General features: G+C 41.9%; 1 protein-coding gene across 6 annotated transcripts in view; it reads right to left on the reverse strand.

The window, feature by feature from the left end:
* Window positions 1–806: 806 nt before the first annotated feature.
* CLUAP1 (clusterin associated protein 1) overlaps window positions 807–20,579 on the reverse strand; it is a 33,354-nt gene continuing 13,581 nt past the window's right edge. For 4 of the 6 annotated variants that reach the window (XM_074322710.1, XM_074322709.1, XM_074322711.1 and 1 more), the window contains exons 7-13: window positions 16,145–16,278; window positions 14,229–14,370; window positions 12,590–12,666; window positions 8,280–8,383; window positions 6,069–6,124; window positions 5,732–5,788; window positions 807–2,749 (exon numbers count right to left, since the gene is read on the reverse strand). In XM_074322710.1, coding sequence (XP_074178811.1) covers window positions 2,600–2,749; window positions 5,732–5,788; window positions 6,069–6,124; window positions 8,280–8,383; window positions 12,590–12,666; window positions 14,229–14,370; window positions 16,145–16,278 — 720 coding nt within the window. In that variant the 3' untranslated portion in view covers window positions 807–2,599. Of the gene's footprint in view, window positions 2,750–5,731; window positions 5,789–6,068; window positions 6,125–8,279; window positions 8,388–12,589; window positions 12,667–14,228; window positions 14,371–16,144; window positions 16,279–20,579 lie in introns of all 6 variants that reach the window. The other 2 variants (XM_019714869.2, XM_074322713.1) reach the window with 2 other exon arrangements.

Consider the following 20,579-nt stretch of genomic DNA (forward strand, 5'->3'; position numbering starts at 1 on the left):
GGGAAAACAGCAGTCTCCCATCCTGTTCCTCCCCTTTTTGAATATCTCTACTCTCAAAACTAAATATCCTACATACACTATTTCTTGCTTTATTATTTTAGAGAGTATCTACTGACTTACTATTATGGGAAATGGCACTTGTTACATATATCACCTTATATCCCCACTTTTTGTTTCTCCATCCTTCCAACATAGTTATAGCATGATTTTTTGGTTAAATCATTATTTAGTGTTTATCTTACGACTTTATTAGTCCTGATAATTGCTGAGCCATTTTCTTCCTATGTAATTGTTGTCTACAATTAACAGTTGCATTATTGTTTAAATTTACTTAACGTTCTATGTCACTATTGCTTAATTCTTTCCAAACTGCCCAACAGAAGTGTAAAATCTAAACACTATTTCTCACAGACACGTTGGCTATTCCATCAGTTCCATTTTTCCCTAATGACATTTCTTCTTGAAACCTTTGTCTTCCTGCTCCAGTCACATCCTTATTTAAAGGACTTTTGTTCTGAATAGGAGGTAGAAGCTTTCAGTCCCCTTCCAATTCAACCAGTCCTGGATTCTAGCACCTGAGAGTCCCCTGGGCCAATCTAACAGCTGTGATATTTATGTAGTACGTTGCTCACCTAAAGAGACACACTTTCCCTTCAGTTTGACACACATACTATAGTTTAAAATGCAAAGGAAAGAGATCTTGCATTTATTTTTTCTTCTTACCCCAACTAAAATGGAATCAAGTTCTTCAGATAGCTAATTGGAAGTCCTTAGACTTTGTTCTTGATGGCTACCACCAATAAAACTTGACAACTTAAAAACTTCCTTTATATTTTCTGTCAATACATATTATTTTAAAGCATTTTAACAGTCTTTGATTACACAGTAAAAAGAAACTGTTAGCAATGTTTGTTTTTCATTGACCCAATCACACAATTTTCTTTGGGGCCTGCGTCTGCTCTGCTGTTTGGCGAAAACCAAATGACACCACGTCATACGGCACTTGCACATATTTGACTCCTGGAGCCATTACAGTGACAAAAATACACTACTAACTATGCTCAAGTACGTAAAGCCCCTTTGTTGACAGAAGCTGCTGACGGAAGGAAGCGCCGTACCATAGTGAGGCTCTGCACAGTCAGTTAACTAAGGGGTGGAGGATGGCCACGAAGCAGGTGAAACCAGGAATTGACCATTACAGCTGCTACCGCCATGTGAGCATGTCATCTGTAGCTTGGGTCAGACTTCCATGCTAATCCCCATTAGAAGAAAGCAGCACATAAAGAAAACAGATGTACACTTTTAGTTCTTTTCAAAATATAAGTCAGGTCGGACTCGGGTAAACCAAAGCTATAACATCCAAGAAGATGCAGTGACTCCTTTGCACCTTAGAAGCCATGGCATCTGAGGTCATTAGCATGGCTTCCAACACACCTACTTCCCGTCTGGCTCATCATTTCAAAGATGGCACATCTCAGATTAATGGTGAATTAACTGAATGCTGAATGTTTAAAAAAAGGGGTAATCTCATATATGAAATTTAGGAAAATAAAGGGAAACAAAGCGAAGACGATAAAAGTAATTGTCACATAATCTCCTACAATGTATATGTATCATATTACCCTGTGAACTTTTCTTGAGTATTTATGTTATTGGTGCAAATAAACAAAATAGCTTCAAGTAAAACTTATTTAATAATATAAAAATATTGTATTAAGTACATTTATTAAGAGGTAAGTAACTTCAGAAGTCTTCTGACTTTATAATTGAAAAATAAATGAAAACTGTTTTGTGCTTTCCATGTTAAAAAAACAAAACAACGCTACCTATCTGTCATTTCTCATTTCACAACAAGAAAATTCTAGTGCTACTCTACCTAATTCAATTCTGATTTATTTTTTAAGTAAGAAACACGAATCTGTACTAACACTTCTTCCTTAATTTGCTTCCCTAAAAAGGCATGTCAGCTTTCTGATATAAAATGGGGTATTTATAATTTGCAGCATCTCTCTGTTGCCTGGTTTTCAAGGAATGTTGGTTTTCATCTAACTTAACTAACTTTCCTTCAGAAAATTTTAGTAAAACACATTTAAAGCTTGGTATTGTGAGCATGCAGAAGAAAATAAGACTACAAAATGAAAAAAGGCTAGAATTAAAAGCTTATAAATTGTACAAGAGATTAATAGTCAGACATTCACCTAGATTCCTAAAATGAGTCCTTGTACCCAGTCCCAGCCCCAGATCTGTCCCTCTGATTCTTAGAGGAAACATGTGACAACAATAGCCAAGACTTACATAGAAACTTACTTCCCCTCAAGTTTTTGTCCTGTGGATGTGAATGACTAAGAACACATGCATCTTCCAAGTATTAGGAGATAAACAAGGCAAAAAAAAAAATCATCTTTGGGGTTCACTCTGGTTCTTGTTAAGCTTCATGGAGTAAAACACATAGGAAGCTAAAGCAAAAACAGGTATTGCTTCATTAACAATGAGTCCAGCTGGCTTAGGGAACAAAATATGTTTCCTTCCTAACCTTCTACGTTCCTGTTTACCTACAAATCTGAGGGTTTTAATCTGCTTGGGTCCCGTGGCAAGAAGGTCAGAAGTCACTGTCACTCTCATCCAGGGGCTCAGGTTTCTGGACCCTTCGACTGGGCTTAGCTGGTGAGAGAGCAATGCTCTCATCTTCCAAATCATCGTTATCTTCCTCATCATCTTCCACGTCAATCTCACTGTCCTCTGAGTCTTCCTATAGGAAAAAGACAGCAAATACAACTGAGGGTCCCATCTGGTTCCGGACACCTTGTTGGCGAGACTCTACTTCACTTTTTTTACTAGTAGATCAAAAACTAGCAAGACCTCCACATGAAGGAAGAACTTGGCAGAGCAGCAGTCAGGCTGTGGGGGCATATGAGTGGACCAACGTCCGCTATTGCTGGCTGCAATACATAGATCAATGTATCCTTTACCAGTAATCTTCAAACACCAACATGCAATCCAAGGTTGGCGCTGCAGGGGCTGCTTTCCCACTGACGTCTCAAGAGCACCAATGGACCTGCATCGAGGCTCACAGGACGCTGCTTTGTTCCTGGTGGCCCAGAGACCCACTGGTGGACAGCAAGGACGGTGGGGACTTGAGAGAGGGACAGGGGGCTTACTTCGGCTTTTCTCAGACTGGAGATGGAAAGCCACACAGGAAATGGGTGTCCGGGTAAACCAGGATAGTTGGTTACTCTATCTAAATCATTCCCACCACCACACATACATGCTGCAATTTCCTTCTTCTTAAAAAGAAAACAACACCACCCCTAAAACCTAATCCTACCTTCCTCTCCAGCTACTCTGCCATTTTCTACTCCTCTCACAAGAAAACTCCTTGAATGAGTTTTGAACTCACCATCCCCGCTTGTTCCCCTCTCACGGCCTCTTTAGCATAGTCAGGCTCTCACTCCAATCCCCCTAAACTGCTCTTGTCAAGCAGTGGATACAATCAGTGGATTCAAATCCAATGGGTATTTCTCCGTCCTCCTGTTGACCTATGGTCTCCTCCTTCCCTGGCATCCACCCTTCTCTCTGGGTACTCGCCCCACCTCACTCCAGTGTCTTGTCTCACTTGCCCGACCCTCTTCATCTCCCTGACCTCCATCATGCAGGCCAGTTCGAAGCCTTGGGCCTTCTCTTCTTTTTCTTCTCTCTCTCTCCAAGCAATCACATGTATCCTTGCACTTGATGACCACCTAATGGACATCTCCCCCAACTCAATCTCCAGCTCAGACCTGACCTTTGAACTCCAGACTTGAATTTCAACTGGCTCCTCAGCACCAGCACACGGACATCTAACAGGCAACTCACACACAGAATCCCCCAAATCAAATTCTCAACCTGCTCTCCAAGCCCCTCCCTCAGGTCCACGCCAGCTCAGGAAATGAAAACTGGGCTTTCGGCCAATAACGCCACAGTCTAGGCACCCTTCATTCTCTTTAACACCCCATGTCTAGTTAACAAAACCTGATGGTTCTTACCTCAGAAACATGTTCAGAATCTGACCACCTCCCCACAACTCCGCTCTATCACCCGAGGCTAAGCCACCGCCACCATCACCTCTGAACTAGACTATTACAAAGGCCTCCTTAGTGGGTTCTTGTAAATGTGAGTCAGCTCTTGGCACTGCTGGGCTAAGGACTCTCCAGCACTTTCCCACTGTACTCAGAAAAAAGGCCACGTCCTTGTCACATCCTGCAGAGCCCTGCGCAGCCCCTGCTCCCTCTCCTGACGCTCCTTCCTCCAGTTCACTCCATCCCAGTCACGCTCGCCACCTCTGGTCTTCAAATGCAGAAACCATGTTCCCTGTGACCAGGGTGCCCCTCCCCAGCACCATGCCCCTCCGTGCATTCAGGCCTCTGTCCAAATGTCACCTTATCAAAGAGACCTTCTCTGACCAATCCGGAGGCATCCCTCATCCCTGTCACTCTGTTTCCAAACCTGCTTTATTTTTCTTCTTACCACTATGAGCCCTGACGGATCTGCTTCACTACTGCGGGACTGGAAGCTTCATGAGGCCTGGTTTCTATTCACTGCTATATTTCCTACAACCCATAACAACACCAGGCACATAACAGGCCCTCAGCAAGTGTCTGTCAAGTGACTGAGTGAACATATGAAGGACAAACCCCATGCATAGGTGGGGGGGACGTAGAAACAGCATCCCTGAAGTAAACAAGCGACAACAGGCACAGAAGAAATTTAAGCCACAATAAAGCATATGTTCTGAAAAGCAGAAAGCTATAAAAATGATCAAGCAAATCATAAGAAAAGAGGCCAGACAGTGCTCTCCGGGCATCACCAGCTGCCACACCAGAGTCTCCCTATTTCTGTCTTGGATGGTAAGATCAGTAGACAGAAGATGTTTAACCAGCCAATCCCTACCTTATTAAGACATTTTGAGGTGGTTTCTCTGCTTCTCTAAAGACCGTTTGCTGTGTATTCAAGGCTCCACCTTCCCTGTGCATCTTGTCCAGCAAACCTGAGTGACCGCTCCCTCCTGTGAACTTCTGTGACAGTACATACTGCTGGTACTAAATTAATGGCTCGTTTTTACAAGAACATGAGGCCTCTGCTCTCTGTGTAGCCACTAGTGCCACACTCCACACACATGCTGCTTTCCACCTGATGGGAAGGGCTAGGATCTGTGTCAGTCTCTTGGGACTCTCAGAACCTCCAGGGACTAAAACAAAGAAGGAAGGCCCAGAGGGACGGATGGTGCAGCTCCACCAGCTGGGCCCCCTGTCTTCCCATGTTGATCCATTTCCCGGTCAGTTATCCACTCAATAATGTTCAAGGTGCCCACAGCCTCTTGCCCAGCCTCTCCAAGGTGCTGGTCTCAGGAAAGCCTCCTTTTCATGTCCCCTCCCCAGAACAGAGGTGAAGAGAGGGCTGGTCTTGACCCTGGGCACTCAGCAGCATCCCTTTCTTTCCTGGTTATGGTTCAAGGGCCAGATAACTCCCCAACCATAACCATTCTTGTCTTTTGACTCAGTGCTCGTTCCTCCCCCTTAGCACAGGGACCTTTAGGTAATTTCACTATTCACTATGAGACCCATTTTGAGTGGCTTTTTGCCCAGGAAACAGGCGCACCACTCTTGAGGAAGGCTCTCTGCTAGCCCTGAGTGGGTACACACACACACACACACACACACACACACACACGGATGAAATGAAAAAGAAAACCAACCTGCTTCTTGGAGCTGGAAGTCTTGCATTTACCTAACAGAGCTGGTGCTGCTTCCATCTTTGGAAAGCGAGAATGGAAAGAACATGAGAAGGAAAAAAAAAAGTAGGGCAAGCAGGTTCATTTGAGAAGAAAAGAAACGAGCCATCAACAAGCAAAGAAAAGAGTCCAGCTCCTTGGGAGACCAAACTCTGCCACAAATCCAGTACCTGGCAGGGCTGAGAAGCCACACTTCAAGCTAAGTCTGTAAGACGTGCTTAGCTCCTGGCTAACCAAGTCTATGAGGCCAAGTCCAGACCAGAAAGAACACAACTGCTTAAGGGGGCTGCTCAGGACTCACATCGTCATCGGAGTCTGCGCCTTGCATTGTGCCCACGATGCGTTTGCGAGGTCTTCCTGGGAGGAATAAAAGCATGAAGAAATTGCAAAACCCTTGTAAAATAAGGTGTGAAATGGCATTGAAGATTTGCTTGCCTTTAGAAAATTGGGAAAAAGAAGAATCATAAAAAATTTACTCAAGCAGCATCCAACTAATCAGAATTGTCAACAAATGGTTAATAGATTTTCTGCATTTCCACAACAAAAAAAGGAAAAGGGCAGTGAAATGTAAACAAGTCAGAAATCAGAAAAATAAAGATGCATCATTTACATGTTTTAGGGAGAAATCACTGAACCTCATTACTAGTTTATACTCAGTAGAACAGGTGTGCTGTGCTATCTGTTGAAAAAAGATGTATTTTCTCCGTTTATGGACCAGTGTCACCTGTGCTTGGATCTATGCCTGAGCTTCAGAAGGAAAAAAGCTGAAGTATCACTATTAGTTATCTTTCAAAACACCATCATTATCTGGGTGATTCTCCACTCCTTGGGAGGTTGATGTCTAGATGTGACTTCTACAAACACAGGAGGCGTCCTTCACTGGGTGGGGGCAGGGTGCTACACTCACCCCCGAAGGCTGAGCAGGAACACCCATGACCCCAGGGCCAGCCTCAGAGGGCAGCTCTGAGAGGAGCTCACTCCGGACAGGCCTGGATGTAACCACCAAGAGCTGTTTACAAACTTTCCCCTTGGTCAGATGAAATGCAAATCTTGTACTGTTTCACTTGAGCAGTGAGTGGTCAGCAGCAGAATTTAGGAGCATCAGTGCCTTACTAGGTTCTACCAAGTCAATCACATACCTTTTTAGAGCCTTGGCTCCCATGTGTAGAATGGGAGTCATAACCTCTAACTACTATTGATGTCATGAAGCTGTTAAAAAAATAAAAGGAAGAAAAAGGAAATCAGAGCATCTAACTATCCTATGAAAAAAGCACAATGTAATAAAGACAGCTAGGCCTAGAATAAAAGAAAGCAATTAACAACAACAAAAGTTAATATAAAATGATGAAAGGAAGATGATTTACCACTTTAATTTATTATGTATATAAAAATGCAACTGTGCTCCAAAAATTAACAAGTAGTAGATAAGAAATGTTTCTAAAGGCAAATTTAGTAGTAGCCATCACAATTAAAATTTACATAACCTAAAGAATTCCACTTTTAATGATACAACCTACAGAAACACTTGGAGATAGGTAGTAAGATGCACATATAAGACAAAGAGTAGGAAAAACTTAAATATCTATCAACATGGGAATGCCCAAGTAAATTACAGGTATAGCCATACTATGGAATACTGGGCAGCTGTCAAACAGAATGGAGCAGGTCTGTATTTTACTGACATGGAAAAAGTTCCAATATATATTTTTTTTAAAAAGCAGATTGCAGAACCATACATATAGTCTGGCCCCACTCAGGTTAAAAAATGTCTCAGGTGATCTTTGTGTGACAGAAAAGAGAAGAGAGAAGAGAGAAGAGAGAAGAGAGAAGAGAGAAGAGAGAAGAGAGGAGAGAGGAGAGAGGAGAGAGGAGAGAGGAGAGAGAGAGAGAGAGAGAGAGACAGTGAGAGAGAGAGAGAGAGAGAGAGAGAGAGAGAGAGAGAGAGAGAGAGAGCAATTTGGAAGGACACACCCTTAGGCCACTAGCCATGACCCCTCCAGGGTAGGGAGTGGGACATGAGGAAGATTCCAGGGGAGCACCCACATTTGCTCCATGTATTTTATTGCTTGAATCTGTTGCAGTGAGAAAGTAGAAATTAGAAGAACATTTTACACAGGCATAAGTCCCTTCTTTGTGCATTAATTCTCTGACCATAAGGAATGTAACTCCACTGAGAGCAGTTTGGACCCAGAAAGGGCAGACGTAACTGCACTGAGAGGCAGTGTGTTCCTGCGGCCTTTGCGAGAAACACCACGCCACAAATCAGAATCAGCCTTTCTTGGGACCACAGGTCAGAGTAGTAGTGGCAGAGATGACCACTGAGCAGTCTAAGAGCCGAATCCTGATAAACAACAATCCTGATAAACAAGGCAAGATAAACCCTGGGGCAGAGCCACTCACCCTGTGCTTACGGGCCTTGATACCAAGCAGCCCTGACCCAATCTTGGCTGTCACAGGCAGCCTGTTCTGTGATGGGCACAGGGAGGAGGGCAAGCGAAAGAAGACATGGTACCTTGCATGAGCACCTCCATGGCAGTCCTCGGCTTGGACAGCTGCCTCTCCTCCAGTTCACTGTCAGATTCATCCTCCTCCTGGATGTCAATGTCCAAGCCATCACTACCTGGCGGGAACACAGAGGACCAAAAGAAGGGGGGGGCTCCATCATTACTGATAAAACAAGCATTGCCTAGTAAGGCTCTTGTGCAAGTCATCTGCACTTCTCAGCCTTTCTTTTTTCTTCTTTCTAAAGATTTTTGTATTGGAGAAGGGGAACAGGACTTTATTGGGAAACAGTGTGTACTTCCAGGATTTTTTCCAAGTGAAGTTGTCCTTTCAGTCTTAGTTGTGGAGGGCGCAGCTCAGCTCCAGGTCCAGTTGCTGTTGCTAGTTGCAGGGGGCGCAGCCCACCATCCCTTGTGGGAGTCGAACCAGCAACCTTGTGGTTGAGAGGACGTGCTCCAACCAACTGAGCCATCGGGGAGGCAGCTCAGCTCCAGGTGCCGTGTTCAATCTTAGTTGCAGGGGGCGGAGCCCACCTTCCCTTGCAGGATTCGAGGAGTCGAACCAGCAACCCTGTGGCAGAGAGCCCACTGGCCCATGTGGGAACCGAACCACCTGAGCCACTGGGCCAGCCCTCAGCCTTGTTTTTGATGCATTAAATGTCATGGACTATCAGGATTTGCTGACAGATACTTAGTGAAGGGTTAATGCAGGCAATAGGCTGGTTTGTTTTTTTAAAACAACTTTCCAAAGCAAGAAAAAAGTGGGTCAGATATATTAGATAGAAACACTATTCCAGTATGTGAAACTAATCAACTGAATAGTCAGTTCTCGAGGTCGCTGAGTTCTTGGTTAGTTGGGGAGAAAAAAAACATTCTCTGCTCAGTCGGAGGCTGTGCTACCAGAACTCAATCTCCCTGAGGATAATAAAGATGAAGCAGATGCCACTGAAAAGGTCAGCGACTGCACCAAAACAAGACTGGAGGCAAGAAGACCAGGCTAGGACTGGCCTGAGGAGATGGCGACCTAGTGACTGGCAGGGAAAACTGGTGCTCATGATAGTCTTTACTGGAGAAAATTCCATTATAAAGACATATAGAGAAAGGTCATTCTCAATGCCATAGACTTTTACATTAATTTCTTAAATACTTTTCTGGAGTTTTGTGCAGGTTGAACATTTCCTAATGGAAACCTATAGAAGGAGAGTTTCCACAGTGGGGAGAAAAAGCTTTCATCGCCCAGCCCGATTACTCTGCGCCCAGGGAGAGACATGGGTTTTAAGGATGGGCTGGAGGAGTTTGCAGTTGCTGCTCTGATCACTGACTCATGATTCAGTTTGGAAGTATAGTCAGTGTTCGTCTACGGAAAGGCTTTGCTTAGCCCCTGCTCTAAGAGGGTGATGAAATGGCAGCTGTGTCCAGCTGAGCACTGAGGGAAAGTTTCCTGCTTTCTTTAGCCCTGGAGAGAAGAGCTGTGCTCCACAGGACAGAGGGGTAAACCTGAGCGCCAGAGAAAGTGTCAGTAACAGCATCCTGCAAGCCTCAATATAATCGATCTGAAAACTACCACTTTACAAAAGCCCTTACAGAAAATGGGATTAAACCTTAACATAAATGACTGACTGGGAAAGGAAATCAATGTTCAGCTTAGTTCACTTTTTACTTCACCCAGGAAAATTATGACATTAAATCCATACCCAATGCAACATTAAATCAAATGGTATCATGAATTTTAAAATAACATTACTACAGATATCTCAGGCTCAATATGATTTCTTCTGACAACAAGGCAACAGGTTGAGGACTGAGCAGGCAAACTAAAGCTAACACATGCTGATACTGAAACCACCGAGTTATTAGTGACATGTTAAAACTAAGTACAGTGGACAACGGTGCTGGTATAAGTCAATAGGGAAAGAATAATCCTTCCAACTAATAGTGTCGGGATAAGTGGATAGCTACATGCAAAAGAATGAATCCGTACCTCACATCATATACAAAAATTAACTCTAAATGGACCAGAGACCAACATGTAAGAGTTAAAACTATAAAACTCCTAGAAGAAAACATAGGAGTAAATCTTGGTGACCTTGAATTAGGCAGTCATTTCTTACGTAGATATGACACTAGAAGTGCAAGCAACGAAAGAAACCATTGACAAATTGGACTTCAGTAAAACTTTGTACAGCAAAGGACATCATCAAAAAAGTGAAAACAGCCCAGAGAATGAGGGAAATTATTTGCAAATCACAAATCACTTACAAAATATATATTCTGGATACTAGAATATATAAAGAACTCTTACAATTCAATAATCAAAAGACAAATAACCAAATTTAAAAATGTGCAAAGGACGTGAATAGATAGCTCTCCAAAGAAGAGATACAAATAGCAATAAGCACATGAAAAGATGCTCCATTTCATTAGCTATCATAAATATTTTCCTAACTTCTTTGCCCAACCAAAGCTAATTAAGTGCTATCTTTCATTAAGTTGGTTTAAACTGGAAATTCTTCTGAAAAAACTAAATCACACAGGCTCATAAGAATCTTTGTACTTCAAGAGATCCCAAACCTATGGATCACAAAATGAAAGTCTGAATTCAGAAGAATAAAGCAAGATCAGTGAGAAAGGTCTTACGGTGCTGGCCTGGGGGCCGAGCAGGATGCAGCCAATGAACCAGAACTCTTATCTGTGCCAGGTCTCCCTGGAGGGGACAGACTCCACACAGGCTTATCACTAAGGGCAGCTTCAGGCTCTCCTGGACGATCTAGAACCATCAAAGTGAGGGGCTGCTTTGGCTAGAGAGGTCCTTGGAATTTCCTAAACTTACCCCTAGAGGATTTCCCAGCAGTCCCTACTCTCCTTCCAGAATTTCCTAAGATTCAGGAGAGAGAGGCATAGACCAAGTACAAAAGGAGAGCGGTACAAAGGGAAGAGCGAGAGAGAGCAGAGCAGGAGAGTGAGCGCACACCTGATATTCCAGGTATAACACCCTCAAGCATGAGAGAATAAGATATATGATCATCATGAAAAAAGAGCAATAAGCAAGAAGAGATGCAACTCTCTAAGACAAAGCTGGGAACTCAGCAGGAAGATCATGTGCTGCTACAGCTCCTGAGGATGACTTGACACCTTGGTGAGGTTCACGGATGAAGTGAGCTAACCAGTCATGGAGAACATTCCTTCCCAGATCTAGGTCTTATACGTGGGTAGCCCTCGTTTCTCTAGGAGACAGCCTTGGTGAAGATGGGTGTGTAGGGGTCGGCCCGGTGGCTCAGGCAGTTAGAGCTCCATGCTCCTAACTCCAAAGACTGCCGGTTCAATTCCCACATGGGCCAGTGGGCTCTCAACCACACAGTTGCCAATTCAATTCCTGCAGGAACAGATGCAACAGCTATGGGCCGTACAGGCCACTTGCTTTTAAAACAATGCATGAATTTTACTGTTTTTCTGCCCTGCATAATTCCAGCCCTGAAAGATGCAATGGATGGTGGGCTCCGCCCCCTGCAACTAAGATTGAATTTGGCACCTTGAGCTGAGCTGTCGCTGAGCTCCCAGATGGCTCAGTTGGTTGAAGTGCAGGCTCTCAACCACAAGGTGGCCAGTTCAATTCCTCGACTCCCACAAGGGATGGTATAGGCAGCACCCCCTGCAGCTAAGATTGAACTTGGCACCTTGAGCTGAGCTGCCACTGAGCTCCTGGCTCAGTTGGTTGGAGCACATCCTCTCAACCACAAGGTTGCCGGTTCGACTCCCGCAAGGGATGATGGGCTGTGCCCCCTGCAACTAGCAACGGCAACTGGACCTGGAGCTGAGCTGTACCCTCCACAACTAAGACTGAAAGGACAACAACTTGACTTGGAAAAAAGGCCTGTTCCCCAATAAAGTCCTGTACCCCTTCCCCAATAAAATCTTAAAAAAAAAAAAAGGATGTGTGCGTGTGTGGGGGCGCACTACCTTTAAGCAAATGACCTATTCACTTCTACTGCATCATGATGTTTGTTTTCCATCAGTCCTCCCTAAAATAAGGAACTCTATGGGCTTCCAAGACCAATTTCTTTTATAATTATATGTTACATTTAATTCAAACTACTGTCATTTAAACACGGGAAAACACTGTTTTAATTGGCATGAAAACCAAATGTGCTTTAAATGTTATGTAATTTAAACCAGTCTCTTGAGCTCTTGAGTGAATTAAGATGGTATCTGATATAAATGCTGTGAGAAAATTGCCTTTTGAAAATAAATAAAATATACGTATCAATTTTTAAGGCTAAAAATGCTACTCCAGAATAAACATGTCTATCTAAACAGTGTAGACTTACTTCCACTCTTGAGCAGTCGCTTTTCTTCTTCCTTCAGCTTGTTCTGCATCAGCCGGAGAGTATTTTCAGCTTCCTATAGAACAGAAAAAATAAGATTCAGAAGACATGACCCTTTTTTTAGACTGTTTTAGTATTCTTGACCATTTGAGTAAGTACCGCTAAGTTTGTGATACAGAGCCAGAAGAGATCCAAACAAAAAGACAGGAAAGAGAACTAACACTGCCTGAGCAACTACTAAGTTGGGAAAACTTAACACCTTTTCTGTCTGTAATCACCCCAGTAGCCCTATGGAAAGGGAGGTTCCCAGAGAGGACACAACTGGCCTGAGTGACACAACAAAATGCCTATCCTGTGCGCCTGCATGAGATGCTGACACAGGAACAGATGCAACAACTATGGGCCGTACAGGCCTCTTGCTTTTAAAATAATGCATGAATTTTTCTGTTTTTCTGCCCTGCACAATTCCAGCCCTGAAAGATGCTAAATGGTGCGACTGGTCAGGATGGGAAAAGAAATAAATGCTAGTTTTAATTCCTAGAGGATTCAGTTAGGTTACAAAATGTGGCCCTGATTATTGTCAAAACAGAAAATTGGAGAGGAAATTAGTCTTTTCATTTTTGGTATTATTCTAAACATTAAAAAGAAAGCACTATGTTTCATACGTGAGACATTTTGAGGGACCAGGTATTAGAAGCAGAGCGAGTAGGTGTGACCACTGGAGAAAAAGAGGGTAAATACTTGTTGAAGGAAAAACATGCAGCCTGAGGCATGTTCTTCAGTATGTTGTCTGGACCCAGGGGTGGCCCCAGATGATAGTACAAAATGGTCAGTTTATTTTTCACTGGCCCTTTATTGTTCTTTCCCAGGCACCCAGTGTTTAAAATGTCCTAACTCCAGGCTCTTTCCACTGCCTTTCAAACGTGCCTGCTCTGTACCCCATTCCTGCCTCTGCCATACAGCAACGGGCTCCTCGCCAAGGTAAACGGTCCATATGAACACGACGGTTACCCCCAGCCAGCCCTCCTCCTGGACAGCAAAACAGCTTCACCTAATTCAAACGCCCACGTTTGTAAGAAGGCTTCGCATAACCTTTATACCAAAAGCTATCAGAGAGAGTGTGAGAAACAGAAATTGTAGACAAATTGCACCATGAATACAGAAGGGAACCTGTAAGACAGCTTGTCAGGTTCTGGGTCATATGTATTTCTCAGAATAACCAATAAACTGCTTTATAAAACAGTCTCTGATAAGCTAGTTTGGGTGATTCAATTAAGTGAACTGCCCAAGCATGTTTTTAAATCTGTACTCAAGACCAGTTACATAATTTGTGGGACTCAGTATAAAATGAAGTGCACTTAAGAATTATTAAGAATTTGAAGACGGCGTCAGCAGAACCTGAAAGCAATCACAGGCTCTTCTAAACTCAAAGTCTTGTGCAACTGTACAGGTCACATGTCAGCCCTGTCTGTAGTCCTAACTGCTCAAACTCTGATGATAAATGAATTATCAAACGTTAGTGAATTAACATTCAGTGATATTTTCTTCACAATGATATTTACAAACTGACATGTCAACAAGTACAAAACAACACATCAGGAGGGATGGTCTGTACAGAAGCACAGGACAAGCACTTACCTCAAACCTCTCTTGTTCCATCCTATGATGATCCTCGAGTTGTTGTTCCAGATAAGCCAGATTTCTAAATTTTTCTAGATAAATGTCGTACTGCTTTTGCAATTCTTCCTCAATCTTCTCATATTCATCCATGAAGGCTGGCCTAGAATGACCAAATGAAATAAAAAGGGAAAGATTAATCAATATACAGAGTTTGAAATTGGTATTCAGAGTTTCAGATTCCACCATGGTCGTCTTTGGAAAGCCTTGAACTGGAGAAGGTGCTTCACTCTTCTGATTAAATCTAAATTTCCCCCTTTCTTTTCCCTTCCCCAAAATGAACATGCTTTTTTTTTTTTAAATTAAAAAGATGTGATTTTGTAAAAACTTGAAATAATCCTGAAAGTATGAAGAATAAAGTAGAAATTACAATCCCATCACCAGGTATATGGGATTTAAAATAAATGCTAGTTTTTTTTAAACTAGCTCATATCCCATCACCAGGTATTTAATATTTGACTACATCTTTCAGACTTTCCTAGGCATAGATACATATAAGAATGCATTTTTAACAAACAGTAAGTATGTTAGCTTACATGAAGCTCCGCAGTCATTTTTCTCACTCAATATGCCATAGATTTCAATAAAGATTTAAAGAATTACCATATATTATACACATCTCTCAAACTCAATAAATTAAACATATGCATTATCTTATTTGGGCATCATACTCTGCTTTTGGATGTTACAAAATTTAATCAGTCTCCTAAAAAGGGAAATATAGGTTGCTACAAATACAAGCTAAGTTTTTAACAATATAAAATTTAAAATAAAAACTGCAACATAAAAACCTGTTTCAACTGGTTTGCTGAATTACTTTTTTCTCTTATTAATCTTAAAGGGAAAACTGTTCTTTTAATATAAAAAGATAACCTAAAAACAAATTATAATCCTTTCGACTAAAGTGAAACACAGAGACCTTTCTACTAAAAAGATTTGAGGCTTAACAAAAATGAATTCATGCTTGAAAAGCAGAACTTTTTAACGAGACAAATCTAACTGGTGGCCCTGATTCCAGAAGCAGAAGGGGCGTGGTCCTGCTCTAGGCTGGGAAGAAGCCTCTGATGCTCCCTGGGTAACTTCTGCTGCCTTCCCAGGACAGGAGCCAGTAGGGACCCGTCACCAGTATCTCAAAAGAGCAGATGCAGCAGCTGGGCACGGGAAGGAGTAAAGAGAGAAAAATAAAGAGAGATTGAAAAAAAAGGAGAAAGAACAATAAAAAAACAGCACGGGAAGGAGGGTACTAAATGAGAGGGAGGGAGGGAGGCTGGGAGGAGGAGGAGGGAGGGAGGGAGAGAGGGAGGGAGGGAAAGACAGAGGGAGGGAGGGAGAAACACACTCCACGAAAATATGAGGAATGTGCTTGAAAGGCTCCTGTGACCGAGAAGGCGCTTTGCACCACTGTCATCCACCCATATTCCCTGGAAAAGGTACTTGCAGTGAGGGAAAGTCAGAAGGAAAATGAATTACTGATGAGGAATTAGAAAAGTCTAGATCTACTTAAACCAAGAAATGGGAGTATGTTTCTGTTTCCACTTAATTTATGGCAAGGCACAGATCTTAGGAGACCAAGCCTTATATAACTTTCACCATCTGGATTTACTTACTTTGCCGTATGTTCCAAGCTATAAAAGCTTAAAGGGGGGGGGAGTTCAAGAATCAAGCAGTTTTCCAGACACACTGAACGCAGTAAAAAGAATGAGTTTAGCTGTGTGCTTGTTAGAACGAGCAACACACAGACATTCTGAAGTAGCGAGAGCCTCACGCAAGGCTTCTTCCGCTGCTTGAAGGGTTAGAATCACTGACAATATATTCCTTCAGTCTGTCCGAACTTTCAAAGACAGCTTTCGACTCATTCTTCAGGTGTTCATATCTACCTGACACTCTGCAGAGTCTGGAGTCGTTTCCGGTTCCTTTCCAGTTCTAATTTCCTCTTTTCAATTTTGGCTTCTAAATTAGCTTCGTCAGAGGCCACGTTATTAAGCAGGTCTTTAGTCTTCTGAACCTGTGCCTACATTTAATAGGAAATGAATGAGACAATGTCCCAGTAAGGACCCCTAACCTGACTCTTGGAGGAATTTCTCAACTCCTCAGGCACAGCAACATCATGCTAAACAAAAACAAATGTAAGCAAACAGACAAACCCTCCCCCCAGTCATCACTCATTTAACCAACTATTTTGGGGGTGCCAGGGGAGTGGAGAATGTCTCAATAGACCCAGACACAATTGTTACTTTGTTTTTCATGAGGAAAGGGTGTCTCTGCCTAGGGAAACAAATAAAGATGGAAAGAACAGTGTCCTAATCAGAGTGGAGAGAGCCTAAGACCTGTCCAGCTCACTTGTTTAGATTGGTTACATATCACTCTGAACTGTTGGTCTGCCTTTATTTACATATTATTCAGGCTACTCTCATAGTTACAAATACCTGACTTGTAGAATACATTTATACACAAACACAAGTACAGCTTTATTTAGGAGGGGACAAAAAGAAACATTAGCTGGTCCCAGCCCTAACCCACTGCCTCCTGGGATTGAGAGAGAAGGTTCCTTTTCTTTCTTCCTGGCCACTGAACCTCCACTACAGACTACAATAAACAGAGAAGCCACTCTGTGACGTCAAAGAGAAAGTGGTTCCCTCACGCAGTGTAAACCAGCTTCTGGAAGGGTGCCTAGGCAGCAGTGGGACAGACAGAGGCCCTTGGGCAAAAGGGGCTGACCAAGCAAGTGAAGGGGAAGAGAGATCCCTGATGAAAACCACAGGCCTCCTGTCCTCTCATAAGAGCAAGTTCACCTGAAGCAGGGGTAGTCTAAGTAAACACAGTGTGTCCTGACACTTGTGTTGTCTGGGAAGCTGGTCAGGTCGGGGCGTGTGGCTCAGAGTTACAATCTCCTGCATTAGGGATGTCTGGAACATAACCAGCTGAGTGTGGAACTGCCTCCCCAAGTTCTGGCTCTCCAATCCTACTTTAAGCTTCTGATGGCCAAGGTGCGGTTCTTTGCCCATGTGTAATGCAACATAATAGTTTACTGACGGTTTACCTGCAGCTTTCTGAAATCCTATGTAGTACACAAAGAAATCACCTAAGGAGATCAGACACTCTCCACGACTCTGAGACATTGTGTACTTGGAAGCAACTACTTTTATTGACAATGAATTTATGGTTTATTTTTTTTTTCAACTAAGACAACTAACCATTTCCAACATGCTTTCATGGAAATCATCGTATCACTAACCATCCATTTGCTGGAAGTGCTGTAAAAACACCAGCAGAGATGTGAGTTCACTCTCACAGGAATACAAAGTGGGTATCCTTTCTGAACAAACCACTCAAGTTGATGGCAACTATTTCTCTGAATCAAAGTCAGATTAAAACCTAGTGAATTTATCTGACCTCAAAAATAAAAATGACTTTTTAAAAGGTATCTGAATCTCAAATAAGAAATGTGATCAATGTGATATACACAATTTCCCTAGTTTTCTGAAATAAATGGCCTATATTTCATAACCTCTTTTAAGTATCCATGTTGTTTTTGTTTTTAGAATTACCAAATATCATGGATATTTTCCATCAATGGAAAGATCTTTTTTTTAAGCTTATATACATTTTTAAAATTTGTTTTTTCAATTATAGTTGACATACATATTACACCAGTTTGAGGTGTACAACATAGTGATTAGACACATTTATATACCTTACAAAGTGATCACCACGATAAGTCTAATACTCATCTGGCACCATTCATAGTTACAACATTATTGACTATATTCCCCGTGCTGTACTTTACATCCTTGTGACTGTTTTTATAACTAGCAATTTGTACTTCTTAATCCCTTTCACCTTTTTCGTCCATCCTCCTAACCCCCTTCCCATCTGGCAGCCATCTGTTTGTTTTCTGTATCTATGAATTTGTTTTGTTTGTTCACTTACTTTGTTTAGATCCCACATATAAGTGCAATCATATGGTATTTGTCTTTCTCTGTCTGGCTTATTTCACTTAGTGTAATACCCTCTAGATCCATCCAAATCTTGCAAATGGCAAGATTTCATTCTTTTTTATGGCTAAGTAATATTCCATTGTATGTATGTACCACATCTTCTTTATCCATTCATCTATCAATGAATGAATACCTTGGTTGCTTCCATATCTTGGCTGTTGTAAATAATGCTGCAAGGAATATAGGGGTGCATATATCTTTTCAAATTACTGTTTTCAATTTCTTTGGATAAATACCCAGAAGTGGAATTCTAGTTTTAATTTTTTGAGGGACCTCCATACTGTTTTCCACAGTGGTTGTACCAACTGACAATCCCACCAGCATTGCACGAGGGTTCCCTTTTCTCCACATCCTAACACTTGTCTGTTGATTTATTGATGATGGCCATTCTGATAGATGTGGGGTGATATCTCACTGTGGTGTTGATTTGCATTTCCCTGATGCTTATTGATAACCATCTTTATTTTGTCTGTTGGCCATCTGTATGTCCTCTTTGGAGAAATGTCTTTTCAGGTCCTTTGCCCATTTTTCAATTGGATTGTTTGTTTTTTGATATTGAGCTTTATGAGTTCTTTATATTTTTTGGACATTAACCCCTTATCATATATATCATTTGCAAATATCTTCTCCCATTCAGTAGGCTGCCTTTTTGTTTTGTTGATGGTTTCCTTTGTGGTGCTAAAGCTTTTTAGTTTGATGCAGTCCCATTTGTTTATTTTTGCTTTTGTTCTCTTTTGAAATGATTATCTTAAAAGGTGTTCACCAAGTAATGAACTGTGCCCTCATCTGGCTGTTCTATTCTTGATAATACACTTAGTGCTAAAGGCACATTCATGCCATATTAAGTTGATTCAGCCAGAACAATGAAAAGCACAAAAATATTATCATTAATTTTTTTAAAATTTAAAAACAACCACAAATTTACAAAGAGCTGGACAATACAAAGCATTTTTTCCTGACCTAGGTTAGTGAGTTACTGACCTGATGTCCCACCACATCTAGATATTCTAGTATGTATCTCCTACGAATAAGGACTTTCTTACATAAACACAATATAATCATCAAAACCGAGAAAGAACACTGATCATTGCTACCATCTAATCCTCAGATCCACTCAAGTTGCCCCATTTGTCCCCAGGAGTCCTAACGGCAGATGGGAACCACCCTTGGCATTCGGTTGTCACGTCTCCTTAGCTTCCTTCAGTCTGGAATGGCTTCTGAGCCTTTCCTGGACTTTCATGACCGTTTCACTACTGAAGTGTATGGGCCAGGTAATTTATAGGATGTCCCCAATTTTCCTTTGTCTGATTACCTTCAGATTATGAAACTTTAGCAGGAATAGCACAGATATGACTGTATCCTGTGAGGTGTGTGATACTTTGATTTGTTCCATGACTGGTAATGTTCACTTTGATCACTAGATCATTTGATTAAGGGGGTGTCTGTCAGGCTTCTCATGTGAAGTTATTCTTTTCCCCTTTGTAATTAATAGTATTTTGTGGGGAGCTACTTGGAAACTATGTGAAAAACCTGCTCTTCCTCAGCTGTCAATGTATTCATTTACTTTTTATATTACTGAGAACTCAGGGTATCCCATTTCATTCAATGGTCTATAATCCATTACTATTATTTATTTATTTCGGTGCCTAAATTGTCCCAGGTGCTTAAATTGTCCCAGGGGCAGCCCACGCAAGCTGGTTTCTGTGTCCTTTTGACAGATCCCTTTCTCTCTTGGAGCACTTCTTTGCTTTCTGGCACAACAAAATCTTACACTTTCCTGTCTCAGGTTTGGAATCAGCCATTTCTCCCCAACAGCCCTGGTTACTTTTAGTAAAAAATGGCATTTACAAGCCAAGATCTGGGTGTTAGGTGTGCTCAGAATTAAGAAATGTATGAATGTGCATGTGGGTATGCATGTACATATGTGTGTACACAAATACTGACATGTATATAAATGTCCACATATATGTACAAAAAATGACATATATTTATGTACAGACATACATGCCCTACACATACATACAGTATAACAAAATTTACTACTATATCTATCTATCTACCTACCTATCTTGAAATCCATGCACTTAACCAACACTAATTTCAGGGTTCCTTCTAATTTTCTCCCTTCTCATATTTCTCCCTTGTCTATCAGTGAGAAACTTGGCCTCTGTTATCTTTAATATATTTACTTATCTGATCAATCTACCAATACGTAACCAAACTCCCATCTTGGCTGCCCCACCTTTCTCACCCTGCTGATGGTCTGGCTCCCTGTACTGGGTGCCCAGGGAGCACTGCCATTTTATGACAGGGA

The sequence above is a fragment of the Rhinolophus sinicus genome, linkage group LG18 (genome assembly GCF_036562045.2).
Source record: "Rhinolophus sinicus isolate RSC01 linkage group LG18, ASM3656204v1, whole genome shotgun sequence".
NCBI classification, from domain to species: domain Eukaryota; kingdom Metazoa; phylum Chordata; class Mammalia; order Chiroptera; family Rhinolophidae; genus Rhinolophus; species Rhinolophus sinicus.